The sequence below is a fragment of the Mobula birostris genome, chromosome 25, assembly GCF_030028105.1.
Source record: "Mobula birostris isolate sMobBir1 chromosome 25, sMobBir1.hap1, whole genome shotgun sequence".
Classification (NCBI taxonomy): domain Eukaryota; kingdom Metazoa; phylum Chordata; class Chondrichthyes; order Myliobatiformes; family Myliobatidae; genus Mobula; species Mobula birostris.
The window spans coordinates 54,674,566-54,693,433 of NC_092394.1; the positions used below are offsets into that span (position 1 = coordinate 54,674,566).

Consider the following 18,868-nt stretch of genomic DNA (forward strand, 5'->3'; position numbering starts at 1 on the left):
AGAAACTGCCCAGAATTTCTCTATCGCCTAAAATCTTTTCTAAATTATTAGCAAACAGATTAGAAAAAGCACTTCCTTATATTATTTCGGAAGACCAAACGGGTTTTATTAAAGGTCGTTACTCTTTTTATAACATTCGCACACTGTTAAATATTGTTTATACCCCCTCACAAAATGATCCTGAGTGCGTCATTTCCTTAGACGCTGAAAAAGCCTTCGACAGAGTCGAATGGTCTTACTTATTTAAGGTGCTTGAAATGTTTAATTTCAGCCCGAAATTTATATCCTGGATCAAATTGTTATATCATTCTCCTATGGCCTCAGTCTGTACTAACCCTTTAAGCTCACCTTTTTTCCCTCTTTTTTGAGGTACCAGACAAGGTTGCCCTCTTAGTCCTTTATTATTTGATATTGCATTAGAACCTCTTGCAATTGCTATTCAAGAATCTCCAAATATTATTGGGATAACTCGGGGTTCAAAGTCCCATAAAGTATCACTCTATGCTGATGACTTACTTTTATATATTTCTAATCCTCAAAAATCTATCCCTGCTGCTTTAGATTTATTAGCACAATTTAGTCTTTTCTCAGGTTATAAGTTAAATCTCAGTAAGAGTGAACTTTTCCCGATTAATAAGCAAGTTCCCTATATCAGAATCTTCTGTTTAAATTGGTTAATAATCATTTTTCATATCTTGGGATTAAAATTACCTGTAAACATAGTGATTTATTTAAGACTAATTTCCTACCCTTAATCGATCACATTACTCAACTTTCATTTAAATGGTCTCCATTTTATTTAACTTTGATTGGTTATATTAATGCTGTTAAGATGTTTATTCTGCCAAAATTTTTATATGTATTTCAGGCACCACTGATTTTTGTTCCAAAATCCTTTTTTGATAAAGTTGACTCTAAAATTTCTTCATTTATTTGGCAAAATAAAAACCCGAGATTGGGTAAAATACATCTACAGAACGCTAAGAGAGATGGAGGTTTGGCATTACCTAACTTTAGATTCTATTATTGGGCAATTAATATTCGACATATGAAATTTTGGTTACTTGATCAAGATACACTATCCATTCCTAAATGGGTAGTATTGGAATTACAATCTGCTCAAGGTTATGCACTTGGCTCCATTTTAGGTTCTTCTCTTCCTTTTGATTTGAAATGCTGTAAACTGGCTTGTAACCCGATAGTTAAATATACCTTATGTATTTGGTTTCAATTCTGAAAATTTTTCGATCTTAATCAATTTGGGCTTGCGATTCCTATATTAGGCAACGTATTCTTTCCTCCCTCTTTCATGGACCATGCCTTTCAAATTTGGAAGACTAATGGTATTTCACGGTTTTTGGATTTATTTTTAGATGGTTCCCTTATGTCTTTTGAACAATTATCTACCAAATATAACTGACCAAGAATACATTTTTTTAGATATCTCCAAGTTAGAAATTTCCTAAGTACTACACTCTCTTCCTTTCCGACGCTACCTCCTACATATATTTTAGATACTATAATTAACCTTAATTCATGTCAGAAAGGTGTAACGGCTATTATTTATAATACTATTATGAAACTTAGGAAAGTTCCATTCGATAAGATTAGGTCAGATTGGGAAAAGGAATTGGGCTTTATTATTTCAGCGGATGACTGGGTGCATATTTTACAACTAGTCAATACTTCCTCTATCTGTTCTAAACACTCCTTAATTCAATTTAAAGTTGTCCATAGAGCACATATGTCTAAAGATAAATTAGCTTGTTTTTATTCTCATATTAACCCTTTGTGTAACAGATGTCATGGGGAGATAGCTTCCTTAACTCATATGTTTTGGTCCTGTCCTACTTTGGAAACCTTTTGGAAAGACATTTTTAATATTATTTCAAAGGTATTGAATATAGATATTTCTCCCCATCCTATTACTGCTATCTTTGGATTACCTAAAATTTCCAGTAATCTTTCCCCTTTAGCCCGTAGATTGATTGCATTTCTTACTTTAACGGCGAAAAGATGTATTTTATAACATTGGAAGGAGATTAATGCTCCAACTATGTTCTTTTGGTTTTCCCAGATGATACTATGTTTAAATTTGGAGAAAATTAGAAGTAATCTTTATGATTCTTCAGTTAAATTTGAACAGACCTGGAGATCTTTTATTCAACATTTTCATTTAATGTAACTTTTTTTCTCTCTCTGTTCATACTTACATTCCCTTCTTGCTTTTTAACTGTTTTTAATGGAGGTCGGATTTGAGGACGTGATTGTTTTAAGTTGTTTAACTCTACTTGATACCTAGTTAGCCCATTGCTTTGCTTTGCCTTTTAGATTAGTTGCATGGTGGGTTTTTTGGGTTTTTTTTTTATTTTCCTTATTGACATGTATGAAAATTAGTATACTATTATATTACCTTATTAGTTTATATCTAAACTGCACTGTTTGTACTAACTTCTTTTTGTGTATTAATATCTCTTGTAAAGTTATATTGCAACAGTGTATCAGTGCCTATATGGTTTACCTTTTGTGTACTAATTCAATAAAAAGATTTAAAAAGCAAGAATTTCTCTATTGCATACCCCTCTATTTTTCTAAGCTCCATGTGACTATCTAAGAGAATCTTAAAAGACCCTAGTGGATCCACCTCGACCACCTTTCCTGGCAGTGCATTCCACGCACCCACCACTCTCTGTGTGAAAAATTTACCTCTGGCATCCCCTCTGTACCTGCTTCTAAGCCCCTTAAAACTATGACCCCTCGTGTTAGCTATTTCAACCCTGGGAAAAAGCCTCTGGCTATCCACACCATCAATGCCTCTCATCATCTTATACACCCCCATCAGGTCACCCCCCCATCCTCCATTGCTCCAAGGAGAAAAGGCCAAGTTCACTCAACCTATTCTCATAAGACACAGTACAGAAAACATCCTTGTAAATCTCCTCTGAACTCTCTCTATAGCATCTGCATCCTTCGTGTAGTGAGGTGACCAGAACTGAACACAGTACTCCAAGTGGGGTCTGACCAAGGTGTTATACAGCTGTAACATTACCTCACGGCTCTTGAACTCAATCCCACGGTTGATGAACGCCAACACACCATACGCCTTCTTAACAACATCGCCAACCTGTGCAGCAGCTTTGAGTATCCTATGGACATGGACCCCAAGATCTTCCTGATCCTCCACACTGCCAAGAGTCTTACCATTAATATAATATTCTGTCTTCAAATTTGACCTACTGAAGTGAACTATTTCATACTTATCTGGGTTGAACTCCATCTGCCACTTCTCAGCCCAGTTCTGTATCCTATCAATGTCACGCTGTAACCTCTGACAACCCTCCAGACTATCTACAACACCCCCAACCTTTGTGTCATCAGCAAACTTACTAACCCACCCTTCAACTTCATCATCCAGGTCATTTATAAAAATCACAAAGAGAAGGGGTCCCAGAACAGATCCCTGTGGAACACCACTGGTCACTGCACTCCATGCAGAATATGAACTATCTACAACCACTCTTTCCTTTCTGTGAGCAAGCCAATTCTGTATCGACAAAGCAAGGTCTCTGTGGATCCCATGCCTCATCACTTTCTGAATGAGCCTCACATGGGGAACCTTATCAAATGCCTTACTGAAATCCACTATATCCACTGCTCTACCTTCATCAATGTGTTTTGTTACATCATCAAAGGTCTGCAAAAAGTGAGTTTTCGGAGATGGTTATTTATTGTGTTCAGGCAAGTGTCAAGCTGAGTCACCACTCTTGCAGCTGTGTAATTGTTGAGTGACACTACCAGGTAGTAGAACCTGGTGTCGTCTGAAGTGATCTTTTGCAGCGCAAACAGGGCCTCAGCTTGTACAAGCTAAGCTACGGCATCTTGCTCCCAAAACTCCAAAAGTTTGAAAGTGACTGCGATGGTCGACAGAGAAACATAGAAAATCTACAGCAAAATATAGGCCTTTCGGCCCACAATGCTGTGCCGAACGTGTACTTACTTTAGAAATTACCTAGGGTTACCCATAGCTCTATATTTTCCTAAGCTCCATGTAACTATCCAGGAGTCTCTTAAAAGACCCTATTTTATCTGCATCCACCACCGTCGCTGGAAGCCCATTCCACGCATTCACCACTCTCTGAGCAAAAACACCCACCCCGACATCTCCTCCGTGCCTACCTCCAAGCAAACCAAAACTGTGCCCCGTCATGTCAGCCGCCACAGCCCTGGGAAAAAGCCTCTGATTATCCACACAATCAATGCCTTTCACCATCCCACACACCCCCAGCAGGTCACCTCCTATTTTCCGTCGCTCCAATGAGAAAAGGCCGAGTTCACTCAACCTATTCTCATAAGGCATGCTCCCCAATCCAGGCAACATGTCTGCAGATCTCCCCTGAACCCCCCCCACCTCCAGAGCCTCCACATCCCTCCCATAATGAGGCGACCAGAACTGAGCACAGTACTCCAAGTGGAGTCTGACCAGGGCCCTGTATAGCTGTAACATTACCTCTCAGCTCCTAAACTCAATCCCACGATTGATGAAGGCCAATGCACTGTATATTTTCTGAATCACACAGTCAACCTGCACAGCAGCTTTGAGTGTCCTATGGACTCGGACCCCAAGATCCCACTGATCCTCCACACTGCCAAGAGTCTTACCATTAATACTATATTCTGCCATCATATTTGACCTACCAAAATGAACCACCTCACACTTATCTGGGTTGAACTCCATCTGCCACTTTTCAGCCCAGTTTTGCATCCTATCAATGTCCCACTGTCACCTCTGACCCATGTTCAATAACTCGGGAATCGTCCCAGATCATCAAGGTTACCAATGTAGGTTTATGCAAATAAAATGAAGTGAGGAGTTTTATGTTTATAAAACTCCATAACCCATAACACATTGAACCCCAAAACCTAAACACAAAAATGCACTTAAAATCTTTACATATTAACATGATCACTTTAGACCAGCCTCTTAATGAGAAACCCCAACTTAATGCTGTGGTTGTGAATTATGTATACTTCTTCCCATTATGTTACCTACAATATCATCAAAATTTGCCTCGCCCCAATTTAAAACTTTAATTTGTGGACCGGGACTATCCTTTTCCACAAGTAATTTAAAACTAACAGCATATATGGTCACTGGTCCCAAAGTGCTCCCCCACCAACTTCCCAGACACTTGTCCTGCCCCAGTTCCCAAGAGTAGGTCGAGCTTTGCCATCTTCCTGGTAAAGCCTTCAGTATATTACATTAGGAAATTTCCCTGAACACATTCAACAAATTCCACCCCATCAAAACCCTTAAGCACTATCAGTGCCAGTCTATGTTAGAAAGGTTAAAATCCCTTACTTACAACAATCTTATTATTCTTGCAACACACACACAATGCTGGTGGAATGCAGCAGGCCAGACAGCAGCCATAGGAAGAAGCACAGTCGACGTTTCGGGCCGAGACCCTTCGTCAGGACTAACTGAAAGAGATAGTAAGAGATTTGAAAGTGGGAGGGGGAGGGGGAGATCCGAAATGATAGAAGACGACAGAAGGGGGAGAGATGGAGCTAAGAGCTGGAAAGTTGATTGGCAAAAGGGATACAAGGCTGGAGAAGAGAGAGGATCATGGGACGGGAGGCCTAGGGAGAAAGGGAATGGGGAGGGGAGCGCCAGAGGAAGATGGAGAGCAGGCAAGGAGTTATTGTGAGAGAGACAGACACAGAAAAGAGAAAGAGAGAGAGAGAGACAAAAAAGGGGGAAAAATAATAAATAAATAAATAAATAAATAAGGGATGGGGTACGAGGGGGAGGTGGGGCATTAACGGAAGTTAGAGAAGTCAATGTTCATGCCATCAGGTTGGAGGCTACCCAGACGGATTATAAGGCATTGTTCCTCCAACCTGAGTGTGGCTTCATCTTGACAGTAGAGGAGGCTGTGGATGGACATATCAGAATGGGAATGGGATGTGAAAATGAAATGTACGGCCACTGGCTCTGTCCACCAGAGAAAGCAGGATCTCCCAGTAGCCATACATTTTGATTTCATGTCCCATTCCCACTCTGATATGTCTATCCATGGCCTCCTCTACTGTAAAGATGAAGCCACTCTCAGGTTGGAGGAACAACACCTTATATTCCGTCTGGGTAGCCTCCAACCTGATGGCATGAACATTGACTTCTCTAACTTTCGTTAATGCCCCTCCTCCTGTTCTTACCCCCTTATTTATTTATTTATTCATTCTTTTTCTTCTCTTTCTGTCCTTCTCACAATAACTCCTTGCCTGCTCTCCATCTTCCTCTGGCACTCCCCTCCCCCTTTCGTTCTCCCTAAGCCTCCTGTCCCATGTTCCTCTCCCTTCTCCAGCCTTGTATCTCTTTTGCCAATCAACTGTCCAGCTCTTAGCTCCATCCCTCCCCCTCCTGTCTTCTCCATCATTTCAGATCTCCCCCCTCCCCCTCCCACTGTCAAATCTCTTACTAGCTCTTCTTTCAGTTAGTCCTGACGAAGGGTCTCGGCCTGAAACGTCAACTGTACCTCTTCCAATGGATGCTGCCTGGCCTGTTGCGTTCCACCAGCATTTTGTGTGTGTTGCCTGAATTTCCAGCATCTGCAGATTTCCTCGTGTTTGCGTTATTATTCTTGCAGCTGTTTGCCACCTCCTTGCATACTTGTTCCTCTTTTACCCACAAACTATTTGTGGGCCTATAGTACGATTTCAACAAGGTGATTATCATAGAAACATAGAAAACCTACAGCACATTACAGGCCCTTCGGCCACAATGCTGTGCCGAAGCTACTTAGAAATTACCTAGAGTTACGCATAACCCTTTATTTTTCTAAGCTCCATGTACCTATCCAGGAGTCTCTTAAAGGACCCTATCGTATCCACCACCACCACCATTTCCGGCAGCCCATTCCATGCACATATCGCCTCCTTATTTTTCAGTTCCACCCATTAGGCCTCACTAAATGATCCCTCAGTAATTTCATCTTGGATTATTACTGAGATGTTCTCCTTAATCAGAAATGCAACTGCCCTTCTCTCTTTCCACCATCTCTCTCCAGCCTATAGCACCTGTACCCTAGAAAATTTAGCTGGCAGTCCTTTCCATCCCTTAGCCATGTGCCTGTAATGGCTACAATATCCCAATCCCACATGAATTGCATATCTATGTCCCATGTTCATCTGCCTTACCTCTTAGGCCTCTTGCATTGAAACAAATGCAACTTAATCCAACAATCTTTCCTCTCTTTCTGCCATGCTGTTGCCCATCTTGTTTACTGACCTTACTAACATTTAATTTTCAGTACCCATTTGCTTATTTTTCTGCTTGTGATCCCACACCTGCCACTCTAGTCTAAAGCTTCCCTACTCGCCACAGCAAAAACTGCTTGCCAGGGTCCCCTTCCAGTTCAGGTTCAGCCCAACCCTCTTGTACAGGTCACCTCTGCCCCAGAAGAGGGATCCAAGATCCTGAATTTCTGCCCACTGCACCAGCTCTTCGGCCACTTTCATCTGCCAAATTCTCCTATTCTTATCCTACTTAACATGTGCAACAGGGAGAAATCCAGAAATCACTGCTATCAATTTCAGTTATTAAGCCTTTTTCCTAACTCCCTCTACTCGCTCTGTAGAACTTCATCCGTTCTGCTGTCCATGAAATTAGTGCCAACATGCACTGTGGCTTCTGGCTCCACGAGGAAGTTCTGCAGCTGCTCAGCACCAGGGAGGCAACACAGTGGCCTGGAGTCACTTTTGTACAAAGATCGGTGAGGGGTTCTTTGTGGAACAAAACCGGGACTATTGTGCTAAAGTTTGGACCTTTTGCTGTATAGAGTGCAGTGAAGATTCACCAGTGTGGTTCTTGTGATGACAGATCTGGCACAGGACAAAAGACATAGCAGGCTGAGACAATATTCTCTCCAGTTTAAAATGATGACAGTACATCATTGCAAGAATCCGCAGGGCTGAAAAGGATGGATGTGGGGATAGTGTTTGCCTTGCTGAAAAATTCTGTATTGGGTTCACATTTTCAGAATGAAGTGTCTTCCTCTCAGAGAAAGGTGAATCATTTGAACTTGTACCCCACCCCTCCCCAAGATTTCTAGATATTAATGGAATTAAGGTGTCTGGGGACTGTGCTGAGGCAGAAGAGCAGATATGATCCTGATAATTTCTACTTTCTTGTATTAATATCAAACATTTCAAAGCAGTACTCTCTGAGGAACTGATGAGGTGCCAGTTTCACTAGTTAAGGTGGCTCTCATGAGTATGTGAAGGATTTTGCGCACATCCTTGAAGGTGAACACACATGAGATACACGTCACCAACTTTCTGAGGTTTTTTGTGGATGTGGTTGGAACACGGCTGGTCTCCCCGGACCTTTAGCATCTGTACTGCATCTTTTCAAAACCACCAAAGCTTTCACAAGATACTGAGCCCAGGCAAATGCAGCACACACACTGTGGTCTCACAGGAGGTTCTGTTGACCACAGGTACTCCAATCCCCCTGAGGTGCAGGCAATGCTCCATTTGGTTTTACCAGTGTCCATTGGCTTTGAATGGGACTTGTCCTGGAACCTCAAAATCTTTCTGCTCCTCCACCATTTTGAAAATATTTCTATCTTTGTTACCCTCAGAGCGGATAATGACATTGCTCTTTCCTGTCTGAACTGCACCAGCTGCAGCTTTACCCATTCACCCATCAGTTGTCCTCTCAGTAGCTCCAGAAACCCAGAAAAATCCTGACGTCAGTACTACCTCCATGGAGTTTACATGTTCTGCATGTGGGTTTCCCCCGGGTGCTTTGGCTTCCTCCCACATCCCAAAAGCATGCTGGTTAGCAGGTTAAGTGGCCACTATAAAATACCCTTAGTTTGTGGGTGCAGGGTAGAATCAAAGGGGTAGTGATGGGAATATAGGTAGAATAAAATTGGATTGGTGTAATGGGGCAGTTGCTGGTTGGCATGAACTTGATGCACCAGAGGACCCGTTTCTGTACTCTCTCTCTCACTCCATGAAATAAGTGAAAGATGGTAATACTGATCTGGCATGGACTTAATGGGTCGAAAGCCTTCCTTCCACACTGTAATGAAGTGTAAATATATCAATTAAACCTTTCTGATCTGATCAACACTTCCCACAGTGCCACTTAATGAAGGCAACACAAACAGATGCCTGCTGATCTTTAAATTAAATTATGAATAAGTCCCAGGAAAAGTTGTCTCCAGCAAAGATTCTGGGAACTACCTATGCATATGATATATCCTTCCTACCCAATAAACAATTCCCTATCTACGTGTTGCCTCATGATCTTCTATTTCACCCTCAGTTTCATTGGTTGGAGTTTTATTCAAAGTTTGTTGGGAGTCCACCTACAGACACTAAGCCACAGGTAATATTCCAACTGCAGTGCAACTGAAGTTTTGTACAACTGCAACATGACTTCCAGACTTAATGCCCCTAGTGGTGAAGGCAAGCATGATACTTGCTTCTTTACACCTTTACTAACCATATTACCACTTTCAGGGAGTTCTGAACTTAGACCAAAGATCCCTCTGTACATCAATACTGGTAAGGATCCTATCATTAGCTGACTACTCTTGACCTCCTAAAGTGCAACATTTCACAATTTTCCCACATTAAACTCCATCCACCGTTTCTACACCCATTATTGTAATCCGCTTGAATAACATAGGATAGAACCCATCAGTCTGGGAAATTATCCACCCGAATGCTCTTCAAGCACCAGAGGATCAATAATTCTGGGTTTGGTGCTGTGTAATGAACTGGATAGGATTAGGTAATGGTATCCTCAGGTAACAGTGATCATAATATGATAGAATTCACCTTGTAATTTGAGACTGAGAAGCTGAAGTGAGATGTATTAGTATTACCGTGGAGTAAAGGGAATGAGAGAGAAGCTGGCCAAAGTTGATTGAAAGGCGACACCAGCTAGAATGACAGCAGACAGCAATGGCTGGAGGTTCTAGGAGCAATTTGGGAGGTGCAGGATAGATATATCCCTAAGAGGAGGAAGTATTTTAAAGGCAGGATGATGTAATTGTGGCTGACAAAAGAAGTCAAAGGCAACATAAAGGCAAAAGGGAGGACATATAAGAGCAAAAATTAGTGGGAAGACAGGGGATTGGGAATTTTTAAAAAACCAACAGAAAGCAATCAAAAAAACAACGGGGGGGGAGTTAAAATATGAAAGTCAGCTAGCCAATAGTATCGAAGAGGATACCAGGAGCTATGATGTTGTGGCCATTACAGAGACTTGGATGGTGCAGGGCAGGAATGGCTACTTCAAGTGCCAGGCTTTAGATGTTTCAAAAAGGATAGAATGCTGTGGAACAGAGGGATCTAGAAATAATGGTGCATAGTTCCCTGAAGGTGGAATCTCATGTGGATAGGGTGGTGAAGAAAGCTTTTGGTACGCTGGCCTTTATTAATCAGAGCATTGAGTATAGGAGTTGGGATGTAATGTTGAAATTGCATAAGGCATTGGTAAGGCCAAATTTGGAGTATTGTGTACAGTTCTGGTCACCGAATTATAGGAAAGATGTCAATAAAATTGACAGAGTACAGAGGAGGTTTACTAAAATGTTGCCTGGGTTTCATCTCCTAAGTTACAGAGAAAGGTTGAACAAGTTAGGTCTTTATTCTTTGGAGCGTAGAAGGTTGAGGGGAGACTTGATAGAGGTGTTTAAAATTATGAGGGGGATTGATAGAGTTGATGTGGATAGGCTTTTTCCATTGAGAATGGGGGATGTTCAAACAAGAGGACATGAGTTGAGAGTTAAAGGGCAAAGGTTTAGGGGTAACATGAGGGGGAACTTCTTTACTCAGAGAGTGGTAGCTGTGTGGAACGAGCTTCCAGCAGAAGTGGTTGAGGCAGGTTCGATGTTGTCGTTTAAAGTAAAATTGGATAGCTATACGGACAGGAAAGGAATGGAGGGTTATGGGCTGAGTGCAGGTCAGTGGGACTAGGTGAGAGTAAGAGTTCGGCACAGAGTAGAAGGGCCGAGATGGCCTGTTTCTGTGCTGTAATTGTTATATGGTTATATGATAGGGAGGGAGGCAAAAGAGGTGGGGGCATGGCACTGTTGATCAGAGATAGTGTCACAGCTGCAGAAAAGGAGGAAGTCATGGAGAGGTTGTCTACAGAGTCTCTGTGGGTGGAAGTTAGGAATAGGATGGGGTCAATAACTCTGCTGGATGTTTTTTATAGACTACCCAATAGTAACAGGGACATTGAGGAGCATATAGGGAGACAGATTCTGGAAAGGAGTAATAATGACAGGGTTGTTGTGGTGGGAGATTTTAATTTCCCAAATATTGACTGGCATCTCCCAAGACTGAGAGGTTTAGGTGGGGTAGAGTTTGTTTGGTGTGTTCAGGAAGGTTTCTTGACACAATATGTAAATAAGCCTTCAAGAGGAGAGGCTGTACTTGATCTGGTATTGGGAAATGAACCTGGTCAGGTGTCAGGTCTCTCTGTGGGAGAGCATTTTGGAGATAGTGATCACAATTCTATCTCCTTTACCATAGCATTGGAGAGGGGTAGGAACAGACAAGTTAGGGAAATGTTTAATTGGGATAAGGGGAAATATGAGACTATCAGGCAGGAACTTGGAAGCATAAAGGAAACAGATGTTCTCAGGGAAATGTATGGAAGAAATGTGGCAAATGTTCAGGGGATATTGGCGTGGGGTTCTGAGTAGGTACGTTCCAATGAGACAGGGAAAGGATGGTAGGGTACAGGAACCGTAGTGTACAAAAGCTGTTGTAAATCTAGTCAAGAAGAAGAGCTTATGAAAGGTTCAAAAACTAGGTAATGATATAAATCAAGAAGATTATAAGGCTAGCAGGAAGGAGCTTAAGAATGAAATTAGGAGAGCCAGAAGGGGCCGTGAGAAGGCCTTGGCGGACAGGATTAAGGAAAACCTGAAGGCATTCTACAAGTATGTGAAGATGTGAGAGAATAGGACCAATCAAATATGACAGTGGAAAAGTGTGTATGGAACCGGAGGAAATAGTAGAGGTACTTAATGAATACTTTGCTTCAGTATTCACTACAGAAAAGGATCTTGGTGATTGTAGGGATGACTTGTAGTGGACTGAAAAGCTTGAGCATATAGATATTAAGGAAGAGGATTTGCTGGAGCTTTTGGAAAGAAACAAGTTGGATAAGTCACGTGACTGGACGGGATGTACCCCAGGCTACTGTGGGGAGCGAGGGAGGAGATTGCTCAGCCTCTGCCCAAGTCCATCTTTTCATCATCAATGAGGACAGGAGAGGTTCCAGAGGATTGGAGGATTGCAGATGTTGTTCCCTTATTCAGGAAAGGGAGTAGGGATACCCCAGGAAATTATAGGCCATTGAGTCTTGAACATTTGGAGAGGCATAATATGATTAGGAATAGTCAGCACGGTTTTGTCAAAGGCAGGCCGTGCCTTACGAGCCTGATTGAATTTGTTGAGGATGTGACTAAACACATTGATGAAGGTAGAGAGGTTGATGTAGTGTATATGGATTTCAGCAAGGCATTTGATAAGGTACCCCATGCAAGGCTTATTGAGAAAGTAAGGAGGCATGGGATCCAAGGGAACATTGCTTTGTGGATCCGGAGCTGGCTTGCCCACTCTCACTATTCTCTATGACCTTCTCCTTAGTGAATACTGGTAGAAAATACTTCAGCTAATTTCCCACAGAAGCCACCTGAACTGGGTATGTATGGCTTGTACTCACCAGCTCCCAGTTTTGCACAGCCTGAAAAGATTGTGTGGTCAAGTTTCCCCTTGGGCCTCAAACACCACCTTGTGACCACTGTCACCAGCCTCTATTCAGGAATTGTCAATGTCTATGCTGGTACTTCACAAGTGTTGATGATTAAAGGCATCACTCTAGCTGGATCTCCTTGATGATGTGGGATGATATATAGCATAGACAGGCAGTTGTAATACTGTTACTTCTTTGCACTTGTACACTGTGCATATGGGCATGTCAATGTAATGAAGTATTCAAGGAATGTGATACATACCCTTCAAGCTCTGCATCCCAAGGCCATTGAAAGGTTCCCTCCCAAATAAATCAATAAAGATCTCTTCAAGTTGTGGAAGAGGGTCCAATTGACTTGCATTCTGTCTTATTTTGTACAAATATTGCCTTTAAATATAAAAAAAGTGTGGATTAAGGCACAGACAGGCCCTTGCACACATAAGCAAATCTCATTTGCCACTGAGCAAATCTCATTTATGCTATTTTAATATTTTTCACTGCATGCCTTTCTTACTGTGCCCTTAATGATTTTGTGAATTGTGTTTTCTGGTATTCCTCCCTCACCGTCAATGGTTTGCCCTCTACTATCATACCATTGCCTTGCCTTTGGCTCATTTTCAAGTTGTGACCTCTGATTCTGTCCTCAATTCGGCTGACGTGGTGTTCAGTTGTGTTTGTCCTTTTTACGCCTCGCACTGTCTAAAATATTCTGCTGTGGTAGTTGGGTAAGATTTCAGAGCCATGGCTTGGCCTTGTTGACAAAGTATTGTAGATTCACAAATCTAGTCAATTACTTTGGTTTAAGTAGGTCACTGGCCAACTGGACAAATGTTAAAAGTGTTTCGCTAGCAAAATGTTCGTATGAATCAAAAACATCCAACAATGTGCACTCTCACTATCTATTAAATCAAGTAAGGAACAAGAATAGGATTATTGACCATAACTCGATAGAAAATGTCTCTACCACAGACCAACAAGACAAACTCAATTCTTCCCAGTCACCTCCCCAGTCCCATCAGTACCCAGCCAAGCCGAGCCTGATGTGGAAACTGGTGGCACTCAGGCAGAACTCCAGGGAGAGCAGCAGGAAGCTCCATCTGTGAAAATACTGCTCTAATTAGTTCTGTGAGGAGATAATCATCTAGGGTGTTTCTCAACTAACTACACATAACTAATTTACCTTACTGTACGAAGGGGTCAGACTCAGTACAGCAGTTGTTGAAAAGGTGGCTCAGATTGAACCTAGTGAGAGTCAACAGAGTTGCAGCTGCCTCAGAAAGAGCTGAGTTGCTGCCAGCAGGCAGCTCTCTTGCTGAAATGGATTGATTGGAGGTGGAGGACTGTCAGAAGGAAATTCCTGAGCTGAAGGTATGGCCACTAATGACGAATCATCAAATTCATATAAACAATAAGGGTCCAGTCAACCAGCTCTTGGTAGATGAGAGGTGATTGGTGGAACCTCAAACAACTAAATGTATTGTGGTCAATAATTACGGCAACAATTATTCTTTAAGAAATGAAACTGCACAAAGAACTTTGAAGAACCTACCTACCTGGGATAGGCTGTGGGACGAGAACATAGGTACGGAGAGTAATGTCAGCAGAACCTCCAGACTCCAAGGGAATAGGATGGGCGTGGAAGTGCCAGAGCATATCCAGGATGGACTGAAACCAGAGGTGCTGTACATGGCACTGGCCCATTTCATTCACAGACAGGCGGAGGTGCTGAAAAAAGTGGAAAGGAACAGTTCGGTATGGACCTGTCAGACAGTTATGTTCCCAATCCCACACAATGTTCTCACAACCTATGACACCCACCTCCTGCTCTCATGAACGGTCTGGTGGTGAATTCCACAGCCCCACCATGATATCTTTTACTGCCAAACAGGAGGGGATTAATCGGCCCACCTGTACATGCCAGTTCCAGTAAAGCAACAGATCAGTCTCGTCCACCCCAGCCATTTTCTTTTTCATGTCCCATCAGCAACCATCCTTCCTATGATTTTCTTCCACTTACCCACATAGGCAGCAGAAGTGTGCTGTTAGAGCAGGATGGTAGCATAGTGGTAGAGCACCACTTTACAGCGCCCAGACTCAGATTCAACTCCTGCCACTGTCCTAAGGAATTTGTACATTCTCCCTGTGACTGTTTGAGTTTCCTCTGGGAGCTTCGGTTTCCTCCCACATTCCAAAGATATATGAGTAAATGTGTTAATTGGTCACATGGGTGTAATTGGGTGGTGTGGGCTTGTGGGTCAGAAGGGCTGTTACCGTGCTGTATCACTAAATGTAAAATCACACTGAAGGAAACTTAGTGGTAATAAACCTAACATAGAATCTACAGCACATCACAGACCCTTCGGCCCACAATGTTGTGCCGACCATGTAACCTACTCTAGAAACTGCCTAGAATTTCCCTCTATTTTCCACTCTATTTTCCTAAGCTCCATGTATTTATCTAAGAGTCTCCTAAAAAACCCTATTGTATCTGCCTCCACCACTGTCACCGGCAGTGCATTCCACGCACCCATCACTCTCTGTGTGACAACCTACCCCTGACATCTCCTCAGTACCTACTTTCAAGTACCTTAAAACTATGCCCCTCCTGTTAGCCATTTTAGCCCTGGTTAAAAGCCTTAGACTACCCACGCTATCTCTCATCAAGGGCACGACCTACCCTTGACAAAGCCATGCTGACTACACCTAATCAGATTATATCTCTCCAAATGTTCGTAAATCCTGACGCTCGGATCTTCTCCAACAACCTGCCCACCACTGAAGTAAGACTCACTGGTCTATAATTTCCTGGGTTATCTCTACTCCCTTTCTTAAACAAGGGAACAACACTTGCAACCCTCCAATCCTTCGGAACTTCTCCCATCTCTATTGATGATGCAAAGATCATCGCCAGAGGCTCAGAAATCTCCTCCCTCGCTTCCCACAGTAGCCTGGGGTACATCTCATCCGATCCTGGTGACTTTTCTAGCTTGATGCTTTTCAAAAGCACATCTCCTTTCTTAATGTCTATATGCTCAAACATTTTAGTCCGCTGTAAGTCATCCCCACAATTGCCAAGGTCCTTTTCTCTGGTGAATACTGAAGCAAAGTATTCATTAAATACCTCTGATACTTCCTCCGGCTCCATGCACACGGTTCTACTATCACTCCTGATTAGTTCTATGTTCACATGGCTCACCCTCTTGCTCTTCACATACTTGTAGAATGCCTTGGGGTTTTACTTAATCCTGCTTGCCAAGGCCTTCTCATGGTCCCTTCTAGCTCTCTTAATTTCTTTCTTAAACTTCTTCCTGGCAACCTTGTAATTTTCTAGAACTCTATCAATACCTGGTTTCTTGAATCTTTCGTAAGCTTTTCTCTTCTTAACTAGATTTTTCACATCCTTTGTACACCATGGTTCTTTTACTCTATCATCCTTTCCCTGCCTCAATGGAACATACCTATGCAGAACACAACGCAAATATTCCCTGAACATTTGCCACTGTTTTGCCATGCATTTCCCTGAGAACATCTTTAGGATGTGGGAGAAAACTGCGAGAAGACATAAAGAGATGGAATGAATGCGCAAAGAGACAGGTTCTCTGGAGCAGTGGGGCAGCAGCACTACCCGCCGCACTGCCGTCCTGCCCTATACCAAAAGAAAGTTCTCCTATTTGCCATCTTGTCCTTTGCATTTAATCTTCACTGTACTCTTTCAAGCTGACTGATACCTTTTCTGGAGGAAGATGAATAGAACTGCACACAACTTCTCAGATCCCTCTGCTCTACCACACTCCTCAGGGCCCTACCATTCACTGTATACAGTACCTATAAGAGGTATTCACCCGGCCCCTCCCACCTTGGAAGTCTTCATGTTTTATTGTTTTACAATACGGAATCACAATGGATTTAATTTGGCTTTTTTTTTGACACTGATCAGCAGAAAAAAGATTCTTTTGTGCCAAAGTGTAAACAGATCTCTACAAAGTGATCTAAATTAATTACAAATACAAAACATATAACACAAAATAATCTGCCATTTTTCATCCCAGTTTTCCAGCTGACACCGCCAATCTTTGTGTCATCCACAAATCTGTTGATCTAGTTAACCACATTGTCACTGAGATTATTGATATAGATGACCAACGACAATGGAACCAGCATTGATCCCTGCGGCACTCCACTGGTCACAGGCTTCCAGTCAAAGAGGCAAGCATCTACTACCACTCTCTGGCTTTTCCAATGATGCCAATGTCTAATCCAATGTACTATCTCACCTTGAATGATGAGCGACTGAACCTTTTTGACCAAACTCCCATGTGGGACCTTGCCAAATGCCTTGTTGAAGTCCATGTAGACAACATCCATATTCCTGGTAACTTCTTCAAAAATTTCTGTAAGATTATGCTGACTATCCTTAATCAATTCATGTCTATCGACGTCCATGTTTATCGTGGTTGAGCCTACTAGAGGGTCAGTTATTCTGGATTGGTTGTTATGCAATGAACCAGAATTGACTAAAGATCTGAAGGTAGAAGAACCCTAAGGGGGAAGTGATTATAATGTGATCAAATTCACCCTGAAATTTGAGAAGGAGAAGCTAAAGTCAGATGTATCTACAGTGAAGTAAAGGGGATTACAGAGGCAAAACAGAGGAACTGGCCAGAATTGATTGGAAAAGAACACTGGCAGGGATGACGGCAGAGCAGCAATGGCTGGAATTTCTGGAAGTGATTTGGAAGGCACAGGATATATCCATCCCAAAGAGGAAGAAGTATTCTAAAGGAAAGGTGACACAAACCGTGGGTAACAAGATAAGTCAAAGCCAACTTAAAAGCCAAAGACAGGGCATATAATAGAGCAAAAATTAGTGTGAAGTTAGAGGATTGGGAAGCTTTTAAAAACCAACAGAAGGTAACTAAAAAAGTCATTAAGAAGGTAACGATGGAATATGGAAGTGAGCCAGGCCAATAATAATTCCATAAGTTTCTTTAGATACATAAGGTGTAAAAGAGAGTTGAGAGTGGATATTAGTCTGCAGGAAAATGATGCTGGTGAGTTAGTAATGGGCAACAACTAAATGGTGGACACCTGAATAAGTATTTTGCATCAGTCTTTACGGTAGTAGACACTAGCAGCATGATGGAAATTCCAGGTGTCAGAGGTCATGAAATGTGTGTTGTTACCATAACTAGAGAGAAGGTTCTTGGGAAACTGAAAGGGCTTATAGTAGATATCACCCCAGAGTTCTGAAAGAGGTGGATGAAGAGATTGTGGGGCCATTAGTAATGATCTTTCAAGAATCATTAGATTCTGGAATGGTTCTAGAAGACAGGAAAATCACAAATGTCACTCCATTCTTTAGGTAGAGAGAGAGGCAGAAGAAAGGAAACTATAGGCCAGTTAGTCTGACCTCAGTGGTTGGGAAGATGTTGGAGTCGATTATTAAGGATGAGGTCTCAGGGTACTTGGAGGCACATGATAAAATAGGCCATAGTCAGCATGATGTCCTCAAGGGAGAATCTTGCCTGACAAATCTGTTGGAATTCTTTGAAGAAATGACAAGCAAGATAGACAAAGGAAAATTGGTTCATGTTGTGTACTTGGATTTTCAGAAGGCCTTTGACAAGGTGACATGCATGAGGCTGCTTAACAAGCTATGGGCCCATATTATTACAGGAAAGATTCTAGCATGGAAAAACCAGAGGCAGATTGGCAGGAGGCAAAGAGTGGGAATAAAGGGAGCCTTTTCTGTCTGGCTGCTGGTGATTAGTGGTGTTCTACAGGGGTCTGTGTTGGGACAGATTCTTCTTACGTTATATGTCAATGATTTGGATGATGGAATTGATGGCTTTGTTGAAAAGTTTGCAAATGATATAAAGGTAGCGGAGGGGCTGGTAATTTTGAAGAAGTAGAGAAGCTACAAAAGAATTTAGATTAGGAGAATGGGCAAAGAAGTGGCAGATGGAATACAATGTCTGGAAGTGTATGGTCTATCAACTTCTGCCTTAAATATGCATAAAGATTCGGCTTCCACCGCTGCCTGTGGCAAAAAAAAATCCACAGATTCACCACTCTCTGGCT

General features: G+C 42.2%; 1 protein-coding gene across 10 annotated transcripts in view; it reads right to left on the minus strand.

The window, feature by feature from the left end:
* Positions 1-18,868, minus strand: part of LOC140187550 (SH2B adapter protein 2) — a 176,108-nt gene that overhangs the window by 21,710 nt on the left and 135,530 nt on the right. For 6 of the 10 annotated variants that reach the window (XM_072242945.1, XM_072242941.1, XM_072242944.1 and 3 more), the window contains exons 9-10: positions 14,337-14,512; positions 13,050-13,174 (exon numbers count right to left, since the gene is read on the minus strand). In XM_072242945.1, coding sequence (XP_072099046.1) covers positions 13,050-13,174; positions 14,337-14,512 — 301 coding nt within the window. Of the gene's footprint in view, positions 1-13,049; positions 13,175-14,336; positions 14,513-18,868 lie in introns of those variants that run through there. The other 4 variants (XM_072242948.1, XM_072242951.1, XM_072242950.1 and 1 more) reach the window with 3 other exon arrangements.